Source organism: Cyprinus carpio, chromosome A7 (genome assembly GCF_018340385.1).
Source record: "Cyprinus carpio isolate SPL01 chromosome A7, ASM1834038v1, whole genome shotgun sequence".
Taxonomy (NCBI): domain Eukaryota; kingdom Metazoa; phylum Chordata; class Actinopteri; order Cypriniformes; family Cyprinidae; genus Cyprinus; species Cyprinus carpio.
The window spans coordinates 43,868,625-43,883,099 of NC_056578.1; the positions used below are offsets into that span (position 1 = coordinate 43,868,625).

Sequence of the window (14,475 nt, forward strand, 5' to 3'; positions counted from 1 at the left end):
TGATGTTAAAAGTATGGTTGTGGGCATACAAAACTAAAAAGTCAAACATGTTTAGAAGGATTCATGAAACTGCAGAAAACAATTGCCTTTATTTGTTAAGTACTGCATTACAGTATGTCTTGCTTTCATGCTTATTTATTTATTTATTTATTTATTTTATTTATTTATTTATTTGGTCAGATTGGATGTTACTTTCGGCTCATGGAGCAATTACAACAATAAATGTTTGAAATTGTAACATGTTTTGTCCATTTATTTAATAGAATTAAGAAAATGTAAGGTGATTATATAAAGCAAATAACAACAAGTTATTGTAAATGAGTAAAGTTTGTGTATTGTACAAGCTTAAATCACAGTTCATCGGTTTTCATAAAATGTATTTAATTCATTCACATTAACTGAACATGAAAGGGTGAAGCTTAAATAAATGTTAATTTTTGCGTTTGATTTATGTGATTAAATTGGATGGAAAATTGATATCTAATTGAATTACATAAGTTTTAACTTGAATTACATAAGGTTTTATATATATATATATATATATATATATATATATATATATATATATATATATATATATATATATATATATATATCTTTTGATTTGTATGATTGAAGCTATTTCATGTAATAAAAACTTATTTGATGGTTACCATAGAGTGTTAAAATTTGATTAATTAATCGTATCTCTTTTGCTTTACTCTTTGTGCTACAGATGAGTGGAATGTCTTTGTTTCTTTATTTATTTTTTTATTATTATTTATTTATTTTTTTTTACTTCTGTTTGTTGATTTTCTTAAATTTGTATAAATCTGTAAGGCTACAAGAATCTCAGATGTTTCATACAGTTCTCTGTAAATGGAAGTGAATTGACCGTCATGCTTGATATCATTTGTGCAACTGCTACAATCCTCTCTTGTCCAGAGAATAGAGATACTTTATACTCACTGAAAAAAAAAATGTTTCATTCATCCAATATATATATATATATTTTTTAATTGGATGAATGAAACATTTTTCAGTGTAATTTACAAGTTAAATCTATATCAGTTGTTTTATTTTTCAATTTGTTAAACTAGAAAATTAAGAAAAAAAAAAGTGAAAGTCATAACATTTTGCCATGCTGCCCGGGGAGCAACTGGGGGTTCAGTGCCTTGCTCAAGGGCACTTCAGCCACGGGTATTGAGGGTGAAAGAGACCGCTCTTCATTCACTCCCCTCCCACCTACAACTCCTGCCAGCACCGAGACTCAAACCTGCAACCTTCAGGAAGTCCAACTCCCTAACCATTAGGCCACAGCTGCCCCTTAAAAAAAAAAAAAAAAAAAATTACAAAAGCAAACAAATAAACATTCATGTAATTTTGTGTTTTATTTTAATTAAATTCCAAATTGAAATTGAAGCTACCTGTGAAGCTTAACTGATGATCCATCACAACTCCTAGGTTTCTGGCTGTCCTGGAAGGAGTTATGGTTGACGAACCCAGCTGTATAGAGAAGTTGTGATGTAACGATGGGGTTAGCTGGAACCACCAGCAGTTCAGTCTTAGTAAGGTCGAGCTGAAGGTGATGGTCATTCATCCAGCTAGAAATGTCACTCAGACAGGCTGAAATGCGAGCAACTACCGTCGGGTCATCTGGTTGGAATGAGAAGTAGAGTTGAGTGTCATCAGCGTAGCAGTGATAGGAAAAGCCATGCTTCTGAATGACAGATCCTAATGACGTCATGTAGATGGAGAAGAGAAGTGGTCCAAGTACTGAGCCTTGAGGAACCCCAGTAGCAAGTTGTTGTGACTTAGAAACTTCACCCCTCCAAGACACCATGAAGGATCTATCAGAAAGGTAGGAGATAAGCCACTGGAGTGCAGTTCCAGAGATGCCCATCTTTCTGAGGGTGGACAGGAGAATCTGGTGATTAACGGTGTCAAAAGCAGCAGACTGGTCCAGCAAAATAAGTACTGAGGATTTTGGAAGCTGCTCTTGCCAGTCGCAGGGCTTCAGTAACCGAGAGCAGGGCAGTCTCAGTTGAGTGGCCGCTTTTGAAGTCAGATTGATTGCTGTCCAGGAGGTGTGTTCTGTACAAGAAATAGAGATCTGGTTGAACACAGCTCGTTCGAGTGTCTTTGCAATGAATGGAAGAAGGGATACCGGTCTGTAGTTTTCTAGAAGTGCTGGATTTAGAGATGGTTTCTTCAGCATCGGCTTACCCGAGTCTGCTTAAATGCTGAGGGAAATGTTCCAGAGTGAAGAGAGGAGTTGATAATGTGAGTAAGTGAAGGTCTAACTGAAGAAGAAATCGCTTGAATGAGGTGAGTGGGGATCTGATCAAGTGGGCAAGTAGTAGGATGACTGGAGAGGATAAGTTTGGAAACGTCCGTCTCTGAGAGTGGAGAGAAGGAGGATAGAGAGTGAGCATTAGTCGTTGTGAAGTTATCCTCAGTCTGCGGTGTGGAGAATTGGTCACTGATGGTTCTTGTCTTATTTGTGAAGAAAACTGCAAAGTCGTCAGCTGTAAGAGTCGATGGAGGAGGAGGTGGAGGCGAATTAAGAAGAGAAGAGAAGGTTTTGAAGAGTGTCCGAGCGTCACAACAGTTGTTAATTTTGTCGTGGTAGTATGATTTATATAGTGCTTTTCTGGGCACTCAAAGTACTTTACATAGAAGGGGGAATCTCCTCAACCACCAGCAGTGTGCAGCATCCACATGGACGCTCACCACACACCAGCTTACTAGTGATGAAGCCAGTCAGTGTATGGGGATGGTTAGGAGGCCATGATGGTCAGAGGCCAATGGGCGTCCTTTTTCAAAGGGCATCCTGGGAGTTTTTATTGACCACAGAGAGTCAAGACCTCGGTTTAAGGTCTCATCCGAAAGACTCACTGTCACTTGCTTTAATGGCGGATGTATGTCTACCTTTGAGTGCAGGTGAGAACATGTTCGAGCTGGAGGCCATGGAGAAGCAGATTCGGGTCCTGGAGCAGAGGCAGGCCCAGCTGAGAGAGCGGAGAGCCGCGTTGGAAACCTCCCGGGCTGAAGCTCACAAGTCCAGGGTAAGTATACAGCGCGCTGCTAACAGTCCCACCACCTCTACACCGTGTGTTTCTCTGCACAGGCCTGATGCACCCAGGACGCGATCTTCCCAGATGTCCTTCACTCCAGCGCCCGCAGAGGAGGACGCGAGCCAGGCCCCGGGCGACGACTTCTCCCCCTCCGGTCTTCGAGATCTCCACACAGAACCACTTCTCTCCCCTCCGCGAGACGGAACGCGACGCGACTCCATCGTCCGACACGTCCATGCTACGTTAGCTGAAGGTAAAGTGCACACTCACTGTTTCCCTGGTGCTCGTGTTCTCGATGTTTCTGTGCAGATACCCGCGATCCTGAAGGGCCCCAGAGAGGTCGTGCTTCATGCCGGGGTTAAAGACACCACGCTGCGGCAGACAGAGACACTGAAGAAGGACTTCAGCTGTTTGGTCTGGTAACAGAACTAGTCAGCAGACTAATTTAATACCTAAAACCCGTTAACACCAAGTTTAGTCTGATACACAAAATACCTTATAGTCTTCAATCAGCTGAGACGTTGACTGAGCGAAGCCAGAAAAGAACAGAAGCCAGAAACAAAGTGATGATAAAAAGGAGAAAATTTGATTGAATAATCTCAGTTGTGCATGTTTCAATGCTCTGACTTCGTCTGACCAGCACAAATCCAACAAGTGTTATTACTCCAAACGGCTGTTTAAAATATTAGTTAGGGCTGTATTACTCGAGTCCGGACTTGGACTCGAGTCCGGACTCGAGACATTTTTCTATCGTCTCGGACTTGTCTCGGACTCGGTGGTGTTTTTGCACTCGGACTTGTCTCGGCATTGGACTCGCTGTCGAGTCCAGCAAAAAAAAATAAAAAAATTTCTCCTTCAAAACAAAACCACATTTGCATGTTGCGACTGAAAACGTGTGGAAAACGCTAGGCGCGCTGCTTTCTCCTTTTTTCCAAAGCACTCTGTAGCCTGCGCTCTATGCTTGCGCTCCAGTGGCATCTGCTGCTGCTAAGAAACCATCACCTGCTATCCATGAAGACGCACAAGTTTCAGCAAAAAATAAATGGATTTCCAGCACTAAAAATCCATTGCAATAGCTCTGCTAATAAATTAATTTTAGAAATGGCTATCCTTGTACAGCTATGATCACCTGTTTCTCCATCTTGGCTTAGCTTTCAATTTTGTTATGGAAAGGATGTGCATGACCAGCGGCGCACTTGTTGCGTTCTGAAATGTTTAGATGTTTCTAATTTAATTTTCTACCTGTTAGATTGTGTTTTATTTACGTCTACACATAGGTAGCCTTAAATTTACCAATAATGAAATACTTATTAATGTTGTACAGTATAGGGGTTGCAAGACTACTGATTTCTACTAGTCGATTTTTTATTTTAGTTACTCAACTTCTCGTGGTTCATGCTATTGTAAATGAAAACACATTAAATAGTTTTTTTTAATCAATAAACGCTTATTAATTTATAGCCTTATGCAACAATTACATATGTAAATTTGCAAAACTTTATAATTATGACATTACATATTAAAAATTTTCATGTAACCAGCCAGTATTTGTAGCAATCACAACATTTTTCGTATCTGCATTCGGATACAACGTTACAGTTACTTGACAAGACCGTTATGACTTTTTATCTTTTTTTTCATAGTTTATCACTGAACAAGTATGTCGTGTTAAACTAAAAATAATTATTTGCAAGCAGAGAGATGTCATGACAAACGTTTAGTGATCATTTGAACACAACTGAATACATTCAATCCGCACATTTTCATTACGCAGAACTCTTTAAGCAAGTCTTAATGTTTAGTGAACTTCACTAAACAAATGTGGGTGTGCCGCGCAAACCAGCAAAAGGTAAAGATGCAAACATGTAGGACAAGTAGAAAATGTATCCGTATCTACGCTGATTATTAGCCTACTCTTGAGAGAGAATGAGAGACTGAGACGCGTAACGCGGCTGTTTGATTGGTGAGCGCGCTGTGCTTATTCCATTCATTCCGTATCATATCGTAGCCTAAGGTTTAAATCATTGCCTTTTAAATATATACAAATAATATAACGTGTATGATGTATTATTTTAGGTGATATTACTCCTGCCAAGCTCTGATTTCTGAGAGATGCACAGAGGGGAAACACTAATGCGGTGTTTGATTTGTGCTGTTTTCGCTCATAAAGTTTACATTCATTCACTTCACACTCGTGACTATAGAGGTCTGTGTATACTATTGCGTGATCACATGACTCAGCTGTTATCTAGCAAACACCGGACTGTGCCAGCTTCAGGCCGATTTATTCAGGCAGAATTATTCCTTGTCCCGTTATTTCGTTTTTGAAGCCATTATCCAGGTAGTAGGCTTTAGGCACACCCCTAATTATTACATTACATTTTCTAATTTTACATGCAATATAGATAAGGCTAGAAAGTAACAGCTCCACGCAATATTGTAATCCTAAAATTCACGCACTTGCAAACTCTTTGTATGCATTATGGTTAATACATGCTCGAGTAGTCGATTGTTTCCGACAAGCCCTAGTACAGTATGATAAAAATTTCGCTGTATTTATGTGCGCATGCCCAGTAGAGCCAAACGTATCCCTTCTAGCCTTAACTGCGCGCATACGTCATATCCCGAGCTTTGCATTTTAATTTTTGACCACAGACATAATGTCAGCAACAGCAGCATTATAAAGTAAATAAAATGTAAATAAAGTACATAAAAAAATAATTTGACCCTACAGCTCCAAACTCGGTCCTAGAGGGCCGGTGTCCTTTAGAGTTTAGCTCCAACCCTAATTAAACACACTTGAACCAGCTAATCAAGCTCTTACTAGACATACTAGAAACATCCAGATAGTGTTAAGGCCAGTTGGAGCTAAACTCTGCAGGGCACTGGCCCTCCAGGATTTAGTTTGGAGACCCCTGTCCTACAGAGTTGTTACTGGGTGCACATGCTTTTTGATCATTACAAATAATAATGTAAATGATTTTCTTAGAATAGGATGCTGTCTCTCACATCACATACATTAGTTAAGTATGTGGTCTTGAAGAGGATCCTTTTTTTCTCTCATTTGGACTCGGTCTTGACTTGGACTCGAAACTTTTGGACTTGGACTTGACTTGGACTCGAACCTCTTTGGACTCGGTCTTGACTTGGACTCGAAACTTTTGGACTTGGACTTGACTTGGACTCGACAAAGCTGGACTTGACTACAGCTCTAATATTAGTAAGCTTAATATATAGTAGTCAAAATTTGAAGTGGATCAAAAAGTTAATCAAAGTTGTTCTAAGACAAGAACGCATTTTGGTTTTCGGTTTTGGGACAACTTTGATGAAAGGGTTTCATCCACTTCAAATGTTGACTTCTATCTATCTATCCATATATGTATCTGTATATATATATATATATTGAAGGCTCATGAAACCTTTGCAGGTGTTTGGAGTTGATTAGCTGATTGGCATGTCACCATATTCTAATTTGTTCAGATTGGTGGGTTTTTGTTTTGAGCCAAAATCATCAAATTAAGAACCAAAGACTTAAACTACTTCAGTCTGTGTGCATTGAGTTTATTCAATACACGAGTTTCACAATTTGAGTTGAATTACTGAAATAAATGAACTTTTCCATGATATTCTAACTTATTGAAATGCACCTGTATATAACCCAACTTGATATATATATATATATAAATAATGTAAAAAAAAATGTCCCACATTTCCATGTCACTACCGAAATAGTGCTGAGAATGAAATTAACAACAGCCCTAGATTTATGATCAGGAAATATTTATGTTTCTTTCTCATACACTCTAAAAACTGCAAACTATTCTGGCATGACAGTAAATAAACCACAACATTAACACTGATATCGTAACATTTATCAGAAATGTGTGAAAGAATGTGAGCATGTGTATGAATGACAGTATAAACTCCATTTCTACTAAACAACACAGAACAAGCATTTAACATTTTGTTTTTACACATTATACACTTAGGGTGTATTCACACCTGTCTTGTTTGGTTCGATTGAAACGAACTCTGGTTCGTTTCCCCCTTTTGAATACAGCAATCAAACTCTGGTGCGCACCAAACAGCCGAACCGAGACCCAGCTGAAGAGGTGAATATGATCCGACCTCGCTCCGACCCAACTGCAGAAAGCACTGCGCCTTTTGAGTTAACAGTCTGGAGAAGACACATAAAAAAGCGGATGTGTTTAGCAAGTTCAGCGAAAGGATGAAGGAGAGGGGATTTGAGATGTCTTCCACAAATCAGGTTGAGCAGTTTCTTCCCCATAGAAGTACATTATAAGGAAACAACGTGGTTTATGGTACCTTAACAATGACCGGGGAAAACCAAACTTCTTTCAGATTTTACTTATAATAAACACCATCTTGCATCCACGTTAAGCTGTTTACATTTAATGGACACCTGTGGGGGAGAAAGTTATATTAACTTAATTTTAACTTAACAAGATATTATTCACTGCATACGCTGAATAAGAGCTCGTTCTTATGACAGTAGCAAGTGATTATTATAAGTAAAATTTGACAGCTGTTTGGTTTTCCACGGTCGTTGTTAAGGTAGGCTACGTTAAACCACGTTTAAGCTGTTTCCTTATAATGGAATTCTATGGGGGAGAAAACGCTTAATGTGATATTATTCCCTTTATCTGTGGAATAAGGGATCGTTCTTTTGATGGTAGTTAGTGTTTATTAAGAGTAAGGTTTGACAGAAATTTGGTTTTCCCTGGTCGGTGTTTAGGTACGTTAAGCGTTTTAGAATGTCCCCACTTGTCAAAGCCTGCCATCACTTTCCTAAGTGCGCATCTTTTTATTTATTTATTTATTTATTTATTTTTGTATTTTTTATATAACTAATCCATCTTCTGCGCAGTCAGCCATGGTAGGCGCACATAAGAGCATGCTCTCTCCTCCGGAACCATCTTTCAGCACTTCTTCGTCTTCACAAAATCCTTGTTACAACATCGTATAGATGACATTGTCTCATCTGATGTTCATGAGTGTCTTCATATTGCGTCTGTAACTAATAATAGAAAATCAATAAAATAATAACAATTGCAGTACAAAAAATCTCCATGAATAACCTGTTTTCGAACTTCCTGATTTTCCCTGCTTGAGAATTTCTGTCCAATGAATGGATGACCTTAGCACACGTGTGGTTTTGTTTACAATTTTCTGGTTAACTTGCAAAAAGGGCAGTGTGAAAGCGAACTGCACCAAACAAAAAAAAAATCAACAATGTATTTGGTCCGGACCAACGCAAGTGAACTAGCGGACTTTCCTGGTGTAAATACACCCTTACAGTTTGATTCATAGTCCATGAATACAGATCAGGCATCTCTGCCAATTTTCATGATCTCTTTAGGATATCTGAAGTAGTCGTGAATAAGCCCCATCAGCACAGAAAAGCCATGTGACATCTTTAACATCATCCAGGGCAGTGTCCTCCTTTAAAACCACTGTTGCATCAGTTTAGAGGGAAATGACATTCTCCTCTTTGACCAGCATTCATCCCAATCACTGCCTGTTCTTCATCAGTGGCCTAAAAAGAGAAAAATATTTGAATAAAAGAACACATTTAATTAAAATCTATCCATTTTCAGATAGAAAACATCTTCATTTGTGTTCTAAAGATAGACAAAAGTCTTAAAGGTTTTGAATGACATGAGGGCAAATTATTTTTGTGTGAACAATTCCTTTAAGAAAGTCCAAGAATGATGACTCTCCAAATCAGACAACTCCAAAGTTGGTTTGAGTTCTGCAATGAAAAACACAGACATCAATGGTTTATATAAAATATGAACATGTAATCATATTGTTGTTGCATCAAAATGTAAAGTAAACAGGCAGGTGATGTAGAAGATTTTTCTTAATAAGATTTTTTATTAATGTAGTATTTTTTTTTTTTTTTTAGCCATATATGTCTAAAGTTATTATTCCATTGGTTTAAGTATAGGAAGAAAGATGCCTACGTGGCCAGGATGTACCACCAGATGAGAAACATCTGAGGAGACCAACAAAAGGGCCTTTCTCTTTATCAAAACAAATAGGGGGCCCCATCTCTCTAGGGAAGAATCAAATTGTAAGCATAGGGAAAATTGTGAAATATTTGGAACGCCCTGTATACTGTATATAATGAGATGCCATCTAGCATTCGGGAGATCTTCTTGCAGAGAACATCTCGGCTTCGTTTCTCTCTGAAATAAAGTCTATCTTCTGGAAACAAAACCCCAAGACTGAGTGTGATCCCTCAGATCCATGGCAGCAGACACGACGCTACTGTGACAATGGAAACATTTTGGGTGTATTTACACAAGGAAAGTTGACTAGTTCACTTGCTTTTATCCGGACCAAATACTGTTAATATTGATTTTTTTTTTTTTTTTTGGTGCGGTTCGCTTTCACACTGCCTTTTCTTGCAAGTGAACCAGAAATTGTAGACAAAACCACACGTGTGCAAGATCATCCATTCATTGGACAGAAATTCTCAAGCAGGTTAAAGCAACCCATCATCCTTACGGTCTCTACACAGCGTCCTTGCGGTCTCAACCCATCGTCCTTGCGGTCTCAACCCATCGTCCTTGCGGTCTCAACCCATCGTCCTTACGGTCTCTACCCAGCGTCCTTACGGTCTCACCCCATCGTCCTTACGGTCTCAACCCATCGTCCTTGCGGTCTCAACCCATCATCCTTTCAGGTCTCAACCAGCATCGTCGGTTTACCGGTCTCAACCCAGCGTCCTTCCGGTCTCAACCCAGCGTCCTTACGGTCTCAACCCATCGTCCTTACGGTCTCAACCCATCGTCCTTGCGGTCTCAACCCCCTTGCGGTCCAACCCAGCATCCTTACGGTCTCAACCCAGCGTCCTTACGGTCTCTAACCGGTCTCAACCCATCGTCCTTGCGGTCTCAACCCAGCGTCCTTACGGTCTCACCCCATCGTCCTTACGGTCTCACCCCATCGTCCTTACGGTCTCTACCCAGCGTCCTTACGGTCTCACCCCATCATCCTTGCGGTCTCAACCCATCGTTCTTGCGGTCTCACCCCATCGTCCTTACGGTCTCTACCCAGCGTCCTTACGGTCTCACCCCATCGTCCTTGCGGTCTCAACCCATCATCCTTGCGGTCTCAACCCAGCGTCCTTCCGGTCTCAACCCATCATCCTTTGCGGTCTCAACCCATCATCCTTTCAGGTCTCAACCAAGCGTCCTTTGCGGTCTCAACCCATCGTCCTTATGGTCTCAACCCATCATCCTTTGCGGTCTCATCCCATCATCCTTTCAGGTCTCAACCCATCGTCCTTTGCGGTCTCAACCCAGCGTCCTTCCGGTCTCAACCCAGCGTCCTTACGGTCTCAACCCATCGTCCTTGCGGTCTCAACCCAGCGTCCTTCCGGTCTCAACCCAGCGTCCTTACGGTCTCAACCCATCGTCCTTGCGGTCTCAACCCAGCGTCCTTACGGTCTCAACCCATCGTCCTTTGCGGTCTCAACCCAGCGTCCTTACGGTCTCTACCCAGCGTCCTTTGCGGTCTCAACCCATCATCCTTTGCGGTCTCAACCCATCGTCCTTTGCGGTCTCAACCCATCATCCTTTCAGGTCTCAACCCATCATCCTTTGCGGTCTCAACCCATCATCCTTTCAGGTCTCAACCCATCATCCTTTGCGGTCTCAACCCATCATCCTTTCAGGTCTCAACCAAGCGTCCTTTGCGGTATCAACCCATCGTCCTTACGGTCTCAACCCATCATCCTTTGCTGTCTCAACCCATCATCCTTTCAGGTCTCAACCCTTCGTCCTTACGGTCTCAACCCATCGTCCTTACGGTCTCAACCCATCGTCCTTTGCGGTCTCAACCCATCGTCCTTACGGTCTCAACCCATCGTCCTTGCAGTCTCAACCCAGCATTTTTTAGAGTGTAGCTAAAGGGTGAGTAAATAAGCCTCATCATTTTGAGATAAATGTGTTCAAAAGTCTGAAAAATATGTGTGTACCTCTAATGAACGTCACTTCTGAACACATTTTTTTCTTCAGTTAAGCACAATTTTCTAGGAGTTATTCCATATAATTTCTTTTTTATGTGTTATCAGCTGATCAGAACTGTGCTAGCTAACTATGTGCTGATAACCATATTTGAGATAAAAATGAGTTGTAAAAGTATCTAAAATTGTCACTACCAAAACATTTGGTGGAGTTTTGGTAGTGACATCTTTGTTTATTGTTTTTTTTTGTTGTTGTTTTTTGGGGGGATATATATATATTTATATATATCTCCCCAAAAAGTCGTGGGGAAGTCGTGGCCTAGTGGTTAGAGAGGTTAGAGACGTTGACTCCTCACCCTAAGGTTGTGGGTTCGAGTCTCGGTCCGGCAACACCACGACTTAGGTGCCCTTGAGCAAGGCACCGAACCCCCAGCTGCTCCCCGGGCGCCGCAGCATGAATGGCTGCCCACTGCTCCGGGTGTGTGTTCACGGTGTGTGTGTGTTCACTGCTGTGTGTGTGTGCACTTTGGATGGGTTAAATGCAGAGCACAAATTCAGAGTATGGGTCACCATACTTGGCTGTATGTCACTTTCACTCACTTATATATAGGATAATTATTATGACCGAAACATGTCATTGTTGTTTCGGTAGTGACAAAAAGGTAACACATAATCCTCATGTTTGGGGGAAATAAACAAAATTTTAGTACATTTATGAAATTTTTTGTATCTTAGTAGTTTTATTAGTGATTTAGTCTGCAAGTTAAAATTATGTAATATGATGTGGTCGCTACCCAAAACATTACTGTCACTAATGAAAATTTGCAGTCACTACCGGAACACGGGATGTTTGGTAAAAAATATGAATATCAACTCATAATCCATAATCAATTAAATATAAATTATCAACTAAGATGTTATCTTTTTTTATTTACATCTGAAAAAATAAATAAATAAAATAGCTACATAGAGAGAGAGAGAGAGAGAGAGAGAGAGATGTTAAAAGTTAAAATGCTTTACATGGATGACTGGATCCGACATTAAGGGAGTTTCTTATAAAACTGTTATTAAAACACTTGTCAAAAAGGAGAGACCATTTACAAAAAAATACATATATATATATATGTTGTGGGCTTGTATTATTAATATTTACATCAGAGAATTTGGTTAAAGGCATTATGCAACTAGGAATTACCTTGATTACTTTAAACTATTTTTCGTTTACAAAAGAGCCATATTTTGTAATAAAATTAAGGTAAGTATGAAATTGCCCATTCTTGTCACGCGGCTTGATACAATTCATCATTATGAGAATTTTAAATTCTCTATGGTACCTAATAAAATTTAAACTGGTCTGTATGAAACTCATTAAACTACTTGATTTATTATTACCTATAGCATTAATTGCCATAATTCGGAAATTAACGTTTCATTCCGTTTTCGTTAAATGCCTTTTAAAGCATTGAGAGATAATCTAGTTTTATATTAATGCACTACTAGCAGTTCTCTTATAAAAAGAGAAAAATCCTTTTGAATATGTTAGCAAATATATATGAAATCTACACACGGTTAAATAGACGCTGAATTTTCACATTAGTATCTTCAGTGAGCTCATTTACCTTTGATTCGCATAGATATGAAACAGACCACATCCTTGAATTGTTAGTTAAATATTGGACAGAAACAACACTCGCTCTTTTAAGGAGAAGCTGGGTGGCTCTTAAAAGAGCCTTTGTGTGTGAGAGCTGCAGCGGAGCTCTACTTGGAGCTGGTGTACTTGGTGACGGCTTTGGTGCCCTCAGACACGGCGTGTTTGGCCAGCTCCCCGGGCAGCAGCAGACGCACGGCGGTCTGGATCTCTCGGGAAGTGATGGTGGAGCGCTTGTTGTAGTGAGCGAGACGAGACGCTTCACCGGCGATGCGCTCGAAGATGTCGTTGACGAAAGAGTTCATGATGCCCATCGCCTTCGAAGAGATCCCGGTGTCAGGATGAACCTGTTTCAGCACTTTGTACACGTAGATAGCGTAGCTCTCCTTCCTGGACTTTCTGCGCTTCTTTCCTCCTTTAGCGGCGGTCTTAGTGACGGCCTTTTTGGAGCCTTTCTTCGGCGCGGACTTCGCTGGTTCAGGCATGATGCTGCTGGAGATCAAAATCTCAAGAAACAATGATTAGAATGAGCGGGACAGAGACATTTATTCTCTGATCTATGCTAATTTACACAGAGATGTGGAAGCTGCTGATTGTGTGTTTTCACAGACTGAACCCATAAACTCGTATGTGATTGGACAACTCGAAGAATAACGGCTGGAACGAGGGCCAATCACATGCGGCTAGATTATAACTCCGCCCACAGCTCCATGTTTGACCCTCACCCCCCACCGACTCAGTTTCCTTTGTTTCAATTCCCGCTCTTTTTGATAATTTATTCTATACACTTAAATGCGTTAAATACTGTTTTTATACAGTCTATGGTTAAATATCACACAGAATCAATATCAAACTGTAATGTTTAAAACCTCTAATAAACCCATCGAGAGAATTTGGAGAAAAGACACCATTAACGATTAGACACTTTATGTTTCTCTGTTGTCCTGCCGAATACACTTTTGTTTTTAAGCAACTTTACATCTAAAAGTTTTCTTTTGGTTCTGAGTCAATTCTATTCAAATAAAAAAAAAAATCTCTAAATGAAATAAACCAATAGACAATACTCAGATTGTATACGCCTCTAATAACACTAATAATTATACGAGCTCTAATTTTAAGAATAAGTTTTCTGTTCAAAATCGAAAAAATATCGATCATCTCAGAGCAACATACACAAATTGAACTTGTTCCAATATATTTTTTTTTTTAAACCAACTTTATTTACAGGCGTTTTATTGTTAATTTTCCACTTAAAACACTAACACAACTTCAACATTAACTCTTTATGTGAGAGTGTGGGTGGCTCTTAAAAGAGCCGCTGTGTTTGTTGTTTACGGTGTTTAACCCCCGAAACCGTACAAGGTGCGTCCCTGTCGTTTGAGCGCGTACACAACGTCCATGGCGGTGACGGTCTTTCTCTTGGCGTGCTCGGTGTAGGTGACGGCGTCGCGGATCACGTTCTCCAGGAACACCTTCAGCACCCCGCGGGTCTCCTCGTAGATCAGACCGGAGATGCGCTTGACTCCGCCGCGGCGAGCGAGACGACGAATGGCGGGTTTGGTGATTCCCTGGATGTTATCACGCAGAACTTTACGATGACGCTTAGCGCCTCCTTTACCGAGTCCTTTACCGCCTTTGCCTCTTCCAGACATGATCAAGATAGTTTTAGTTTCAGTCGAGCGACGAAAACGAATAAGAGAGAAGTGCTGCAGGGAGTCCGTTTACATTTGCTTACAGGACCTAACTGAAACCAGCGCGCGTCACATGGCGCACCC

At 40.4% G+C, this 14,475-nt stretch overlaps 2 protein-coding genes across 2 annotated transcripts; both read right to left on the reverse strand.

Annotated features, from left to right (window-relative positions):
- Positions 1 to 12,769: 12,769 nt before the first annotated feature.
- Positions 12,770 to 13,226, reverse strand: LOC122145713 (histone H2B-like). Its single transcript, XM_042761249.1, has one exon. It carries the CDS (start codon positions 13,183 to 13,185, stop codon positions 12,811 to 12,813), a length of 375 nt encoding a protein of 124 aa, XP_042617183.1. The 5' UTR covers positions 13,186 to 13,226; the 3' UTR covers positions 12,770 to 12,810.
- Positions 13,227 to 14,003: 777 nt separating this feature from the next.
- Positions 14,004 to 14,401, reverse strand: LOC122134294 (histone H4). The gene has a single exon (XM_042761250.1). It carries the CDS (start codon positions 14,350 to 14,352, stop codon positions 14,041 to 14,043), a length of 312 nt encoding a protein of 103 aa, XP_042617184.1. The 5' UTR covers positions 14,353 to 14,401; the 3' UTR covers positions 14,004 to 14,040.
- Between the last annotated feature and the right edge of the window lie 74 nt (positions 14,402 to 14,475).